This window comes from Fukomys damarensis, unplaced genomic scaffold, assembly GCF_012274545.1.
Source record: "Fukomys damarensis isolate Sample0158 unplaced genomic scaffold, DMR_v1.0_HiC HiC_scaffold_25, whole genome shotgun sequence".
Taxonomy (NCBI): domain Eukaryota; kingdom Metazoa; phylum Chordata; class Mammalia; order Rodentia; family Bathyergidae; genus Fukomys; species Fukomys damarensis.
The window spans coordinates 23,604,631-23,620,773 of record NW_022900937.1 but is presented as its reverse complement, the minus strand read 5'-3'; the positions used below and the strand labels follow the sequence as shown (position 1 = coordinate 23,620,773).

General features: G+C 45.3%; 1 protein-coding gene across 2 annotated transcripts; it reads left to right on the top strand.

Moving 5' to 3' along the window:
- The first annotated feature begins 1,299 nt into the window (after positions 1 to 1,299).
- On the top strand, positions 1,300 to 15,816 carry Ubl7 (ubiquitin like 7). 2 transcript variants are annotated; one of them, XM_010626698.3, is made up of 11 exons: positions 1,300 to 1,372; positions 2,680 to 2,892; positions 4,141 to 4,260; positions 7,712 to 7,794; positions 8,555 to 8,639; positions 9,174 to 9,231; positions 9,928 to 10,061; positions 10,316 to 10,365; positions 10,682 to 10,849; positions 11,385 to 11,507; positions 15,580 to 15,816. In XM_010626698.3, the coding sequence occupies exons 2-11, from the start codon at positions 2,709 to 2,711 to the stop codon at positions 15,715 to 15,717; spliced, it is 1,143 nt and encodes a 380-aa protein (XP_010625000.1). In that variant the 5' UTR covers positions 1,300 to 1,372; positions 2,680 to 2,708; the 3' UTR covers positions 15,718 to 15,816. The 2 variants fall into 2 exon arrangements, with proteins under 2 accessions (XP_010625000.1, XP_010625009.1); XM_010626707.3 differs by having other exon boundaries at positions 1,358 to 1,454.
- Positions 15,817 to 16,143: the final 327 nt, after the last annotated feature.

Genomic DNA, 16,143 nt, shown 5'->3' with positions numbered 1-16,143 from the left:
CTCTCCCCCAATTTAGGAGAACAGGAGAGTGGTGCTTAGCCTCCTCCCAGACCTGCAGTCTGCCTGCTCTCTTCAAGTCAGGCTATTCTGCTCAATTGTTGCCCTAGTCTTAGGCCCTAGGGACTAAGAATTCAACTTGTATATCTGTGCACACATAGGATCAACCATTGGCTATTATGATCAAACTCGATTTTTCTTAAAAGTTTTTTTTTTTTTTTTTTAGACAAGGTCTCTCTTTGTAGTTCAGGCTGCCCTCGAACTCATGGTGATCCGCTTGCCTTAGTCTCCTGAGACTCATGTATCATCACATTTGGCAACCTTGATTTCTTACATTCACTGTTTATTTGGTTATTGCTTCCCTTAGTTCCGCCCCCGCCCCCCGTACTGGGGATCGAACTCAGGACCTTGCACGTGCGCGGTAGGCGCGTGTGCCACTGAGCTACCCGCCCAGCTTTCCTTAGTTCTTGAACTGACTCCTCGAGTAGAGTCCAAACAGTAGTTCCTCTTCGATTTTAGCTGATTCTAACTTCTGTGAGAATATAATCCAATTTGAGTCATTCAGAACTTTTTCTTTTTCTTTCTTTTCTTTTTTTTTTTTTTTTTTTTTTTTTTTTGTTTTTTTGAGACAGGGTCTCACTACATAGTTGAGACTGACCTGGAACTCACTATGTAGCCCAGGCTAGTCTCGAACTCACAGCGATCGTCCTGCCTCAGCCTCCCGAGTGCTGGGATTACAGGCGTGCGCCACCATGCCCGGCTCCAGAACTTTTTCAATCATTTACGGGATAGTTTTCTTTTTGCAAGTTCAGTGGAAAGTCCTCTCCCTAAACTGATTCTATGAATGACTGTTGTGTAAACTCCCTGAGGCTGCATGTTTAGGGTGTATCAGGAACCAGATTTAGCAACGCAAGCACTCGACTTTTGGAGTGGCCTGCTGCGCCCCCACAAGTAGGTTCCCTGAGCCCTTGAGTTGGGAACCCAGGAGCTGGCGTCCTCTCAGCTGGGCAGAATTAACACACTTCATTGCTATTCAGGAGGGCGCCCGGGGGTCACACGTGTTTACTGATTTTCAAAAACCCACACCAAGCCTCTCTACCTCAACTCTGGTCCTGTCAGCGAGACAGGAAGAAGCCACTGTCCAGCGAAAGCTCCACGAAACTCTCGCGCCACGGGTTTCGAAAACTGTAGGAGTTACGCCTCTCCGGAACCGGAAGCGGGTCCTGGTCGTTGCTGTCTATTATTTATAGGGGGCGGGGCCGCAACAGAAACTTCAACTCCCAGAGTGCAGCGCAGGGCTTCCTGTTTCCGGCGAGAGAGCCTGAGGGAGTGTTTACACTGGCGGCTCTGCGGCCGGCTTCCTTCCGCGGGACGGGTGAGGGCGCCAGGCCCCTAGTCGCGCGATCTCTGCTTCGGTCTTGGGGGTCGACTAGATTAACTGCTCCCGCGGGAGAGAGGTGGGGTCGCCACCAGATAGTGTCCTTTCCTCCACCAGTAGCTATCTGTGATATTGGGTCAAGGGATTTTATCTTTCTGAGTCTTGATTTCTTCGCTTGTAAACTGTAGATGATCGTGCCTGCCCCAGGGAACAGTTGTGAGGAGTGAGATTGGCGTAGGAGGAGACCGGGTCTTTCCTTATTTTGAACCTGGAGGCGGACGATATATTAAGGCTGCGTTGAAGTCTGCTCATCAGACTCAGCGTTTTCTTTCCCTCTTTCCTATCAGAGAGGCTTCCTTCAAAACAGTGATGATGACTCTAACAAGGACTTGCCTTGCCACTCTTCCACCCTCGGAGTTTCTGATTTATTTTCCAGGCACCCATATATGCCAGGTTTGGGAACAACCAAGAGGAAAATTCTAGCCTTTCAAGAATTGGGGACTGTGTGGGGGTGCTGGTGGGAATCTGAGAAATACGCATATGTGTAGCTCTTTTGCAATGAGGGGATAAGGTTTGTGGAAACAGGAAATAAAAGGGGCAGAGGACCTTGTATTTGTGTTTGTCTTGGTAGGACTTTGCTGAGAAGCCTAAAAGGAAGAGAAATTATATACAAAGTCCAGACTTGAGCAGAGATATGAGATGGGGAAGAGCTTTGTTATGAATGGAGAAGTAGTGAGTTGTACTTACCATTGAGGAATGGGGCAGAGCCAGGCTCAGTCGGGGGTTGTGGGGAGAGGCAGAACTGATGATTTGGTAAGGTAGGCTGTACTGTTTAGATTTATTCATAGAGATGTTTTGGAGCCATTGGAGAAGTTGTAAGCAGAGAATTTACTTGATCAGATTTATTTTAAAATGGTGAATTGAGTGGCCTCATAGATCTTTGACAAAGAGAGGAAAAAGGCCAGGTGCTTGTTATAAACCTGTTGTAATAGTTCAGAGTTGAAGAAATCTGAAATGAGGGACATACAGAAAGAATAGCATTGGATAATATCACTTGAAGCTCACAACATTCCTATCAGGTTGGATGGTTTATTTTCACTTTAAAGATGAAGAAACTGAGGCCCAAAGAGCTAATTTCTTTGCTGTTCATCACAAGATGAATAAAAAGACACCAGATTCTAGTTCTGACCGCCTGATGTTGCATCTAACAGCGCCACACTAAATTATCTCATTCAGAACTTTAACAGGAGGCAGTACAGAAGGGTGATGGTCTGTCCAACTACTAAGGCTTTATTCTTTTACAGGGAGAAAGAGAGAACGCGAACGAGAGAGGATGTCTCTCTCAGACTGGCATCTGGCAGTGAAGCTGGCTGATCAGCCGCTTGCCCCTAAATCTATTCTTCAGTTGCCAGAGACAGAACTGGGAGAGTACTCACTAGGAGGCTACAGCATTTCATTTCTGAAGCAGCTTATTGCTGGCAAACTCCAGGAATCTGTTCCAGATCCAGAGCTGATAGGTGAGTCTCTATGAGCTGGCTTTGGACTGCTGCTTTGATCTCTTGGGGGAAGATACTTCTGGAATTACCAAAGTAATTTAAGGGATTGGGATTTTTTTTTTTTTTTTTTTCGGTATCGGGGATCGAACTCGGGTCCTTCGGGATTTTTTTTCTCACAACGTTAACACTCCAGCGAAGTGAGTGTTGGGTAGAAGCACAATTCATATGATGAAATTATTGGTTGCCATTTCAGTCATCTATTATACTGAACTACTTTATCACAAAGTTCCTTAACTATGATATCGTTGAGTTCTTTCCCTGAAAGTGCAAAAATTTGGCTAAGAAAGGAATTATTGATCATGGAAACTCCTCAGTAATCCCTTAAGTCTTAGGGTATGATTACAAGGATTTTTTAAATTGGTTGGTTAGAGGGAAGGCAAAACAAGGAAATGAAGATAGGGCATTCCAAGAGAAGGAGGGAGGGATTTAAGCATAATATAATTAAATTATACTAATGATGTAGTTTTAGTATATGTGCTGCCAAAGTGAGCACACTAATGATGTAATTTATAATAGGTAAGGGTTCCAACTGATGAAAAAAAAAAAACAAAACCTGTCACACTTTGTTTGGGTTCATTCTTAATGTATTTTTCCGTTTAAGTTAAGCAGTGTTCATAGTGTTAAGCTCTAGAGTTCTGTGAGTGGAGTCTGTAAACTTCATTTTGTGAATTTCTTTTTCTTTTTTTCTTTTTTTTTTTTTTTGTTTGTTTTTTGAGACAGGGTCTTTCTATGTAGTTAGGTGGCCTTGAACTCACTGTGTGGCCCAGGCTGGCCTTGAACTCAGGTAATCCTTTCAGCCTCCCAGTGCTGGGATTATAGGTGTTCACCACCACTCCTGGCTATTTTACAAATTTACATTTGTTAGAAATTATTGTTAGAGCTATGTGTGGTGGCTCACGCCTGTAATCCTATCACTCAGGAGCCTGAGGCAGGAGGATCGCTGTGAGTTCGAGACCAGCCTGAGCTACATAGTGAGTTCCTGGTTAGCCTCACTGAATAGTGAGACCCTGTCTCAAAAAAACCAAAAAAAAAAAAAAAAAGAAAAAGTAAAAGAAATCATTGTTAGAATTTATTGTTTAAATAAAAGAATCTTTTAAAGCTTAAATCATTCTTCAGCTATGTATCCAATCAAAAGAAAGTTCTCAGGGGACAGAGAGCATCTACATTGTTTTAAGAAACAAAATTTAAAAGGACAATTTTTTCTTTTAGATCTGATCTACTGTGGCCGGAAGCTAAAAGATGATCAGACACTTGACTTCTATGGCATTCAGCCTGGATCCACAGTTCACGTTCTGCGCAAGTCCTGGCCTGAGCCTGATCAGAAACCAGGTAAAGGCTGACTGTTAGTCAGACTGGTGGAGCTTCTGTCATATCTCCTGTGGCAGAATCTGGGTGTTCTTGAGGCATGGACTTGGGTGGGACAAGGGGTGATTTACTAGGGGTGATGATGTTAGGGGTTACTTTTATTATTCAGTGGGTTACACCACATTGATAAGCAGAGTCTAGTTGTGACCTTCATGCTGCCAATACCGCTAGTGGTAGGAGATTCATTTCTTTATTTTCTAGATTCATTTCCCACTGTATTCTAATGGGATGAAGAGTGTGTCTCTATTTGAACTCTTTATTTCTCAGTGAACTTTGTATCCTTTTGTTATGGTTGTTTTTCTTATTAGAAAATAGCTGGAAATTTCTGGCACTCCTCTAATGCTGTCCAGTAGTTTGTTCTCTTTTGAGCAAATCCTCCTACCGCTGCCTTGGGGTGATTTGTTCAGTCAACTAACTCATACTGATATATTGGAAATTTATTTTCCAGAAAGTATTCCAGTAGCATTAATGTAGCTCTTGGAGAAAATATATAAAATCTTTAGAGCCTTTTTGATATGTTAATAGGAAGGGCTGATAGAATTCATAATTTAAATTTTACATTTATAATTTTAAGGCTTTACCAAGGATAAAATTAAGATATGTAAAAGATACTAGCTTTGTTCAACTGACATTTTGTCATATTTTCATAATGTTGTTGTTTTGGTTTTTTTGGGTACTGGGGATTGAACTCAGGCCCTTGTGCTTATGAGGCAGGTGCCGGAACCACTGAGCTAAATCCCCAGCCCGTCATAATGTTTGTGATTGCTGCAACCAGTTGCCCTCTGAAATTTACCCTCTTTTTGATTCTAAACGTGAAGGACAAAGCATCGCCTTGATGGGAATGGTAGCCCCTGACATTTAAGGCTTGGTACTCACAACCAGGCCTGGAGTCCTTTGGTAGAATATGAACAATTGCACAGGTCACCAACATTAGACAAGGACATTCTGAGACCATCATGGATCAGGACAAGGATAAGTTCCCTATCACTTTGGAACAGAGACCAAACTCTGCACATTGTCCTAACCACAGAGCAATCATGTCCTCCTCTCCTGGCTCCTAAGAGTGACTGTTGTTTCTTTACTAATCACAGCTTTCACCTTGCTCTGGTTTTCCTTTAATAAGTTATTACAAAATCACCCCCACTCTTTGACAGTGTCCAAACCAGAGCAAAACCCTGCTTTCATCCAAATCACCCAGCCAAAGCTCAAATCCTATTCACTCTTTCTAGTGTCTTCTTACTGAGATGCCCTGAGTTCCATGTGGTGTCGTTCTCCTCTGTGTACTGAGCAGCAAGCCCAGGTTGTTCACAGCAGAGCAGGTGTGTCTCGGCTCTCGAGCAGCAGTGCACTGGCAGGAGGAAAGGAACATTTATGGCTTCTGTGACCCAAGTGTTTTCTCTTCAGTATCTTACATCATCATGACAGTGGCTCTGAAGTATAGGTAACAGTTTTAGCATTGTGTAGGTGAAGAAAAAGAGTTGGAAAGCTATTTATTCAGAGTCACCTTCTTAGGAATGAATGCAGGAGCTAGGATATGGACCTACATTTGCCTGGGTCAGGAGCCGGTGTGCTTCCCACTGGGCTGACTAACCTCCCACTCCCAAACTGCAAACTTGGCTCAGAGTTGTTACACAGAGTTGCCCATTACTCTTAAGTGATGCCAGTTTAGTATCTTTACAGTCCTTTTCCTCCCACCTCCTGCCTGGAGATTTATTTTGAAACAGTGGACTTTTTATTGGAAGAGGTGAAAGTAAACTTTTTGATCTGAAAAGAAATTGTCCTGTGACAATACTTCAGGTATTGTCCCCTTCAGCATTCTTCCTTCAAGGGGAAGCACACAGGAGAGACTGTAGGAGGAAAACCTATCAGCTCTGAATCCCTCCAGTGGTTGGTTGTCTGTGGTGGGTTACAGATCTTGTCGGGCTTTCCACTTAGCCTGCTGCTAGTTGATGTATCCTTGAACTCCAGCCATAACAAAATGACTCACTGTTCTTGGGGAGCACCACATTCTGCCTTGAGGTCTCCTTTAGGTTTGGAGCCCTACTGCCCTTGTGCTCCACCTTAGGTGCCCTGTAGATGGCTTTCTCTGAGAGGCATTACTGGCTCCCAGCCCTCCCGTAGTGATGGCTCATACCCTAGCTGGCATCCACTCCCTACTGGGGCCTCACCGTGGTATTTGGCAATTGTGAGTTTGTGTTCTATTTAGTCATATTTCTCCTATTGTCAGTGGCAGAGATTCTTCTTTTTCACATTCATGTGGTTTGCCCAAAGCTAGATGCAGGGTAAATGTTCACTAGGTATTTGGTGAATGGATATTTAAGATATTCTTCGGGGATTTAGCTCAGTGGTTCTGCCACGGCTTGCCTCACAAGCTCAAGGTCCCAAGTTTGATCCCTGGTACCAAAAAAAGGACGGGGGGCTAGGGATTTAGCTCAGTGGTTCCGCTGCCTGCCTCGCAAGCACAAGGTCCCAAGTTCAATCCCCAGTACCAAAAACAAAAGATATTCTTCAAAAGAGATAGCCCTCATGATTAGAGTGTAAATGAGGATATGACTCTTGCAGTGAACTTCAGGGGTATCTCACTTTGCCCTGGGAATGGTGACCCATAAAGCCAGGCAATATCTGTACAAGCACTAACAACTGGCCTTGGTGAGGACAACCATACTCTAAACAAAGTGTGAGTGGGCGGGGGGATTAGCTCAGGGGCATAGTGCCTAGCCGTCAAGCGTGAAGTCCTGAATTCTATCTCCAGTACCAAAAAAAAAAAAAAAAAAAGTGACCCAAGCTGGGTGTGGTAGTGCACACTTGTAATCTGAGTACTGCAGAGGCTGAGGCAGGAGGGTTGCCAAGTTTGAAGCCAGCCTGGGCTACATAGTGAGTTCAAGGCCAGTCTGAACTACAAAATGAGATACTGTCTCAAAAAAAAGACCTGAAGCAAGCTTATTTTAAAGTTCTGCTTAAGAGTCTACTGAGTTGAATTGATTATATCATCCTCCTTTTTATTTTTTTGTTTTGTTTTTTGGTACCAGGGATTGAACTCGGGTCCTTGCACTTGCGAGGCAGCAGTGGAACCACTGAGCTAAACCTCTGGCCCTCGTCCCCCTTTTTATTGATTTATTATTTTTTTCGTCCTCCTTTTTAAATGTAAGATGTCTAGGATTCCTGTAGTGGGATGTTGGTCAGAACAGTCTCTTTCATGTGGTAAGGCTCCCATCTGCTGGAACTTGAATTTGTTCATCTACTAGCAACACTTAAAAGATGGGGCTGTTTTCTCATCTGTGGCATTGTGGGATTTTCTTAATGGGCACTCAGATTCTTAGAGGGTGATGGAGGAAGAGAATGTGCTAAAATGATACTGCCACATCCATGGCAAGGACAGGACCTGGGCTGCAGGGAAACTGTATCTTGCCCCCAGAACCTGTGGACAAAGTGGCCGCGCAGAGGGAGTTCCGGGTGCTGCACACTGCCCTGCACAGCAGCTCCTCCTACAGGGAAGCGGTGAGTGTGTGCCAGGGTCGCTGGAGAGGGTGTAAATATTGGTGTGGAGTGGCGTGGAGTGGAAGCGGGGCGCCTGTTGCCATAGCAACCAAGAGTTCCTCCAGGAGTTTTTGCCATGTCTTTGGGCCTCCACAGAACCCTGTCTTTCCCCAAAGAGCATGTCTCAGGCGTTGGATCAACAATCATTAAATTCCCTCTAATGATAATTCCCCTCTCCTCACACTAGCCTTGTGGAATGAATATGGTGTATCCATATACTGTTTCTGCCCAGCCTCATTCTTTGATTTCAGCTGAGCTGCCTGCGTACCAACTCTTAGTGTAGATTTTCTCACTGGGGAAGTGGCAGCCCACTTTCTACAGGAGAGTTGACAGGCAGTGTGAATATAGCTGTGAACTTCCTAGTATATGTGAATATGAAACAGTAATTGTATTGTGATTCAAAAGAACTTTGGGGACTTGGTGAAGCTTTTGTTATTGGGCTTGTAATGAGAGCTGTATTTTGGAAGTATTAGAATTATAGGTGAGGAAAAGGACCACAGAGATTGGAGCTGCTGTGGCCATTGTTTAAATTTTAATTCTTAGTTTCCCTTCTGGTAAGCCATGATCTCAGAGCAAAGAGGCTCACGTTTCTGGGGCTGCTTTTCCATTGTGGTGATAGATGTGCAAGCACTTAGAGGGCAGAGCCCTCTAGCAGAGGGTGGGCATCTGATGTGTGCATGGAGCTGGCAGCAGGGCTCAGCTTTCCCTGCTTCTCCTGCAGGTCTTTAAGATGCTCAGCAACAAGGAGTCTCTGGATCAGATCATTGTGGCCACCCCAGGTCTCAGCAGTGACCCCATTGCTTTAGGTAAGTGCAGGGGAAGATTTGAGGAAATAGAGGAATTGGGAAAGTAGAAAGGAAGAGAAGGCAGTGACCCTAAAGAGACTGTCTGTCATTGGTCCTCAGGAAAAAGGAAAGTAATCAAGATGTGTCACATTCCCAACCTCTAAGAGCTCTCAGTCCTCCAGAGTGATAATAGCCTAAGTACCTTCATAAATGAGGTCTAAGGGTACCAAAGGAGGGTGAGGTTAGCCCAAATCCCAGCAGTCAGGGAGGCCTTCCTGCACACCTCTGTGGCTAAGGGAAGAACCCAGAGATGCAGGAAGAGATAGGTATGGGTTACTCAATCTGTGGCTTAAGTGCAGTGGAGGTGGTGAGTATCAGGGAGTGTCCTCCTGGGACAATGGAGAGTACTTGGGTTGTGTACTTGGGGGTTTGTTTCCTCTACTTCTCACCGGGGATGGTTTGGATCTGTTGAGCTGGTTTCTCTGAGTCCTAAAGCCTCCTCTTCCTCCTGGATCTAGCTAGATCACTGCTGAGGGTATTCCTGTTCACTTTCAGGGGTTCTGCAGGACAAGGATCTCTTCTCTGTTTTTGCTGATCCCAGCATGCTGGACACGTAAGTATAGTATAGCCATCGTTGAAGGGCACCTGAGAGCTTCATGTGGTTAGGCTGGAATCCTAATTATCACCCTGGATTGTGCTCTTGGAGCCTGTCCTCAGTTTATCACTTGGGTCAGGAAGTAAATATGTCGGGAAGTAAGAAGGATCAAAGGGTCACAGAAAATGACAAAGCCCCAGGGCAAGGGCATGTGAAGACTCAGCATGCAGCAGCCTCCTGAGGGAGAGGGGTCTGTTTGCCAGGTAGTTTGGATTTTGTTCAGGAGATGTTAGGGAGATGTTGGGAGGATTCTAAGCTGGGAGGAGAAGCAGGTGTGCAGGTCCAGTGTTAGCACTGGAAGGATCAGTAGAGGCTGTGTCCCCTTAATCTTGCAAGTGAAGAAAACAACCCTACCCTGGGGGGAGGAGGTCAAAGATTGCCAGCATGATAGAGATGGCATCTAGACCAGATGCTGAACACTGAGCCTGTCAAGCTGGTGTTTCCCATCATGCCTTTCTGGAGGCAAAGAAAAAGATCTGCCGTGGATCCCAGAAATTGAGAAATTGCTACCGTTGCTGTGGGCAGATCTGCCATTTCTGAGAGAAGATGCTGAAGACTAAGGAATTTCAAAGCAGGCATAGGCAGCTTGTCCTGAGGGGACAACCAGAATCGTCACAGCCAGGGTACTTTTAGTCACCCTTGGGTTTCTTCTAGATTGGTGACTAGTCACCCGGCCCTAGTCAATGCCATCATCCTGGTTCTGCATTCGGTAGCAGGCAGTACCCCGATGCCTGGCGCTGATGCCTCTTCACGGAGTATACCATCCAGCTCCTACCGGGATATGCCAGGTGAGCCCCAGAGAAGCGGGCATGGGCCCTTCAAGAAACAGTAGTGCCTGGGTTTGCAGTGCTTGACAGCTATGTGTACTGTTGGCGGAGGGCATTCCTTGGGAGCTCTCGGTTTGAGTCAGGAAGTGCATCTGTCCTTTAATTTTCCAAGGGGAGCAATGAAATATAAATTTGGAGAGTAACTAGAGCTGAGATCTGGAGCTGCGCCTATGCCTTTCTGTTCTTCCTCCTGAAATCTGTTCACTCTCCTCCAGGTGGCTTCCTGTTTGAAGGGCTCTCAGATGATGAGGAAGACTTTCACCCAGTAAGTGGCCTGGCTGCCTGCCCTCTGGGAGATGCTGCTGGGCACAAGCCCCTCCCTAGGACCTGCCATTCCCAAGGCTTGGAAGTGGTCCCAGACTACTGGTGGTGAACCTGTGGCACATGAGCTGCAGCAGGCTGTTTGCATCATTGAGAACTTTAAAAAGTTCGCCATCACTGTCCTAGGTCTTTTGGGGGCCCAGACCACATTCTGCTGTTTTCCTATATTCCTGATAGAACTTCTGTTCCTGGAGTGGGTGGAGTTCCTTTGGGAATTTCACAGTGCTACCTCCTTGATTTTGGGTGCCTTCCTTCCTAAGAGCACCCGGTCTACGCCCTCTAGCAGCACCCCCAGCTCCCGCCCAGCGTCCCTAGGATACAGCGGAGCTGCTGGGCCCAGGCCCATCACCCAGAGTGAGCTGGCCACTGCCCTGGCCCTGGCCAGCACCCCGGAGAGCAGCTCTCACACGCCGACTCCTGGCACCCAGGTATGGAGAGAAGGCTGGAAACCTCAAGTCAGCCTCCAGGGAGAAGCTCCTGGTAGCAGGCAGATTTGTCCGCAGTGTGAGATCTGCTTTAAGCTGAGCCCTGGGGGGATTTCTTCCTGCAGCTCAGGAGTCTCCCTCTACTTGTTTTTAGGGAGAAGTACAGATTTAGCACAGGCCTAGTTGGGTAGTTCAGAAGAACCTCCCTTATGCAATATGTTTCCTCTTCCCTGATGGACTAGGTATCACTGGCTTCCTAGTGGCAAGTCACCCCGGCTTCTCCCCTGGTAGTGGGTTCTTATTAGTGGGTTGGGAGCTCAAACTCCGTGTTCTTGGAGCAGAAGAGATTGGAACCTTTGCTGACAACCTAGATATCTCTTAGGTGCCTCTGTGTGGTTATCTTATCGGAGGCCCTGTTGGGGTGGATACCACTAGTTGGATATCCCAGGAACACTGGATTGATGTGCAGTAGTGGCTGTCTGTTGTGGGATTGCAGTGGCTCTGAGAGTGGCACTGGCTTACTGTTTTTTTTCTCTAGGGCCATTCCTCAGGCACATCACCAATGTCCTCTGGAGTCCAGTCAGGGACACCCATCACCAACGATCTCTTCAGCCAAGCCCTCCAGCATGCCCTGCAGGCCTCTGGGCAGCCCAGCCTCCAGGTCAGTCTTCCTGTTTCCTGTTTCTGGAGCCCACCTCATTACTTAGTATGCCAAACCTCTTGCACTCTGGAGGTCCTTCCTACTGGGCATGCTTCGCTCTAGAGACAGTGATGGTTATAGCAGTGTGACAGGTAAGGAGTCTCCCAGCAGGGGCAGTTGTTCCTCTAGCTTCTGTTCCTGTCCCCCAGTGACCACGGCCCAGTTCCCTTGACTGCCTGGCCTGGATCCTCCTGGTGGTTTCCATCAGTGAGCACTAGTGTGAATTGGAACTTGGTGCAGATAACAGCCCGTCCTCCCTGCCATGGAGGGCACCAGGCAAGTACAGAAATGAGGTACAAAGAGACCCATTGCTTGATGTATAGGTGTTGAGGCATTAATCAAAGAATTGGTTAGAAGTTGGCCAGTCAGGAAAGGGGTTGGAAGGGAGGGGATAGTTTCCAAGCCGAGATGGCTACCTGTCTGAGCACATGTGTGGCATACTCCTGTGTAGAAGGTTCTGCATTGGAGCCAGAGAAAGGGAGAGCAGAAGCCTTAGGCTAAGGGGCCTTGATTACCAGCTGAAGGAGATTAGACTTGGTCTAGCAGTCATCAGGGAGGGGAAGGTCACCCAAGCAGCTAGTGGAAGGTCTAAGGTGTCAGCATTTTATCGCAGGTCTACATGGATGAGCTGTTAGCTTTACATCAGCCTCCTTGATTCCTCACAATAAGCCTGCTTGGGTGTGTGTGGGGGTGCACACATTCCTGCAGCTTGTCCAGCTTGCAAAGCCATGTATTGTCAAGAACAGTATTTAGCCTGTGTGATTTCCCTAACCCATATGACCCTCATGGACATTGAGGGGAACGGATGCTAGACACATGGACAGCTTGTCTTTTCCACTCTGTCTTCCCCACTAGATGCCTGTTCACTTGGCTCTGCAGTGCAGAGTTTTCCCTGGCCCTACCCTGTCAGATGAGTGTGAGTTGATGTATGCTTTCTTTAAGCCCTGCACAGTCTTACCCTGCCTGCTTCTCTGCGTTTGCATCCTTCCCTGCTGCCTTTTCCTTTCCATGTGTGAACTCAGTTTTCCCTAAGTTGCAGGGATGTTAATCAGTTATAGAAGTCCTAGAAAAAAAAATTTGGATGAGTTTCTTTAAATCCTTTAGTAGAAAAGGCCTTTTGTGGCTAAAACTCAGAACTCAGGAGACATTAAATAATAGTTATAAATGTTGACTGTATAAGAGTAAACATTTCTGGGCATGATGGCACACATCTATAATACCAGCATTCAGGAGGCTAAGGCAGGAGGATCACCACGAGTTTGAGGCCTGTCTGGGCTACATAGTAAGTTCAAGATCAGCCTGTACTACTCAGCAAGGCTGGGCCTTGAAAAACTAAAAAACTAAAAGCCTAAATATATAAATGAATAGACATTTCTGCCTGGTAAACCAAGCCCAAACAACAACCACAACAAAATCCAAGAAAAATATAAAGGCTGGCAATAAACTAAGGAAGGTCTGTAACACATGTCACATGGAGGGCAACATCTAAATGTGTAGATTCTGAAGCTTCAAGACTCCATAGAAAAATGGGCAAAGAAAGTAAGCAGACTAATTACTGAAAAGGAAATACAAGAGACTGTTAAACCATATAATTTTTTTTCATTAAATTTATTGGTACTTCTTAGGTATACAGTACAGTTACATTCATCATTGGGATCTTGTACCTTTACATGATGTATCTTGGTTCTTATTTTTACCCCATTTTCCTGCCCTCCCTTCAACCCCTCTACCCTTCCCTATTTACAAAGACTGTTTCCATTTTTTCCTTTTCTCATATTTTTTCTCTTTCCTTCTTTCCTTTCCCTTACCCTTCCCACTTCCCCTACTCTTTTAGCCCCTTTCTTCCTATTTCACATACAATTATACACTTTGAACCTTATTTACACTTTTAGTTCACACCATAGAAACTATCTGGTATTTACATATGTGTATCCTATTTCACTTATGAATATGTCCTCAATATGCATCCATTTAGGTAGAAATGTCTCTAGTTTCTCATTCTTTATGGCTGAGTAGTACTCCATTTTATATAAAAACCACATCCTTTTTATTCATTCTCCAGCTGATGGACAATTGGGCTGTTTCCAAGTTTTAGCTATTACAAACTACTGCTATAAACATGGGTGTACATAGTCACTGTGGTGTGATTTTTAAAATTCTTTTAGGGGCTGGGGATTTGGCTCAGTGGTTCTGCTGCCTGCCTTGGGAGTGCAAAGGCCTGAGTTCAGTCCCCAGTATCAAAAACAAAAATAAAATTCTTTTGGAAAGATACCCAGCAGAGGGATAGCTGAGTCAAATAGGACCTCTAATCCTAATCGTTTGAGGTATCTCCATACTGATTTCCACAGTGGTTGCACCAGTCTGCACTCCCACCAACCATGCAGAAGGGTTCCTTTCTCCCCAACAACCCCACCAGCATTTGTTATTGTTTGATTTCTTGATAGCAGCCATTCTTTCTGGGGTGAGGTAGAATCTCAGTGTGTTTTCATCTGCATCTCTCGAATGACCAGCAAAAATGTTGAACATTTTTTCATGTATTTATTTGCTGCTTTTACTTGTTTGAGAAATGTCTGTTCATTTCAGATGCCCATTTTTGAATCGGGTCTTTATATCTGGGGGGGGGGTTTTGTTTTTTTTTTTTTTTTTTTTTTTTTTAGTTCTTTATATATTCTAGATAATAGTCCTTTGTTTGAGGCCTAGCTGGTAAAAATTTTTCCCCACACTGTAGGTTGTCTCTTAGCTCTGCTGGTGATTTCTCTTGCAGTGCAGAAGCTTTTTAATAAGATGAGATCCCACTTGTTGATTCTTTGTGCTAGTTCCCGTGATACTGAGGATTTGTTCATAAAATCTTTTCCTATGGCAGTGTCTTCAAGAGTTCTACCTAACTTGTCTTCCAGCAAGTTTAGTGTTTCTGTTTTAATATTTAGATCTTCAATCCAGTTTGATTTTAGTTTAGTACATGGTGAAAGATAGGGGTCTAGGTTTAATCTTTGGCCGATTGAAATCCAGTTTTCCATCTCAGTTTGTTGTTTTGTTTTTTTGTACCGGGGATCGAGCAGGACCTTGTGCTTGTGAGGCAGGTGGCTGCATCACTGAGCTAAATCCCTGACCCTAAACTATATAATTTTTAACTTCCATTTCTTACAATTTGTCTGGAGATGTTTGTGCTTATAGAAAATGGCATTTTTACAGAGTTGGTCACCACAGCATTGTTTATAATTAAAAAAAGATTGGAAACAGCCCAGCTTTGGTAGATTTAAGGATATCAGTGGGTTGGATTATTATATGATTATTAAAAAGTTCTTTATTGTACTAGCATGGGAAGATCTCCAGGGTAGATTGGTTATGTTAGAAAAATAAAGAATAGGGGTGGATTTAGAGCAAGGGTATAAGAAAAGGGTAAATATGGGACTGTGTATTTATATTTCTTAATATAATATTGGAAATAATATTGGTTATCTGGGGCCGGGGATTTAGCTTAGTAGTTCTGCCACCTGCCTTGCAAGCACAAGGACCCAAGTTCAATCCCTGGTACCAAAAAATATATATATAGTGGTTATCTGGAGTAAGGATTGGAGTAGGTGTCAGGCTTTTCAATACCTGTCATGTTAAAAAACAAAACAAGTTTTAAAATAATCTTCCTATTTATTATTAGTGTGGAGAGAGAGAGAGACAGGGAGAGACAAAGAGAGACGGAATCAGAAAGAGCAATTCAGGGCCAGGGATTTAGCTCAATGGTTCCTCTGCCTGCCTCGCAAGTTCAATCCACGGTACCCAAAAAAAAAAAAAAAGAGCATTTTAATCTTTCAGAATTTGGACCGTGAGTAATTTATGCTTTCTCTTTTTATCTTTTTTACTATGAATGCTTTGTTCTCTTCAACCTCAAGCCTGTCTTTTCATCTTTCTAAGCCACTACTCTGTGGACCTCCACAGCAGCAACCTTGCGAAGGTCTCCTCCTTTCCTCTGACAGCTCCGCTAGTTGAGTCTTGGTCTGTGTCCCAGCTGACAGCTTCTGCCTCCCTGTCTCCACAGAGCCAGTGGCAGCCCCAGCTGCAGCAGTTACGCGACATGGGCATCCAGGACGACGAACTGAGCCTACGGGCCCTGCAGGCTACTGGAGGGGACATCCAAGCCGCCCTGGAGCTCATCTTTGCAGGAGGCGCCCCATGAGCTCCCTGTTCCTCCTGTTTCACCAGTGGGAGGCCCTCATGAAGGTTCCTCCACCTTCCTTCCCCAATACACTTGATGGTCAACTCTCTGCTTTGTCCAGTGCTTGGCCTTTTTGGCTGCTCTGAGCTGGTAGAGGCAGTGGGCAGGCAAGGTGTACAGTCTTGGTGCTGTGGCGTTGGGGGCAGGGGTAGCTCTGGCCCGGGATGGAGGATTTTAGACCCACATCATGAGATGCTCTGTGACACCCATGCTCACCTTTGGGACAGGGGTCCCATGGCAACCTTTGGATACTTGTGTGCTTTGGGGCTCGGCCATCTTAGGGTGTGCCCAGGGCTGGAGCATGCTGCTGCTCAGTATTCAGGGTGGCTGCTGTGTCACTGCTGTGGCCAGGAGAGTCTCAGGCTTCTGAGATCCCTCAATCCAGGG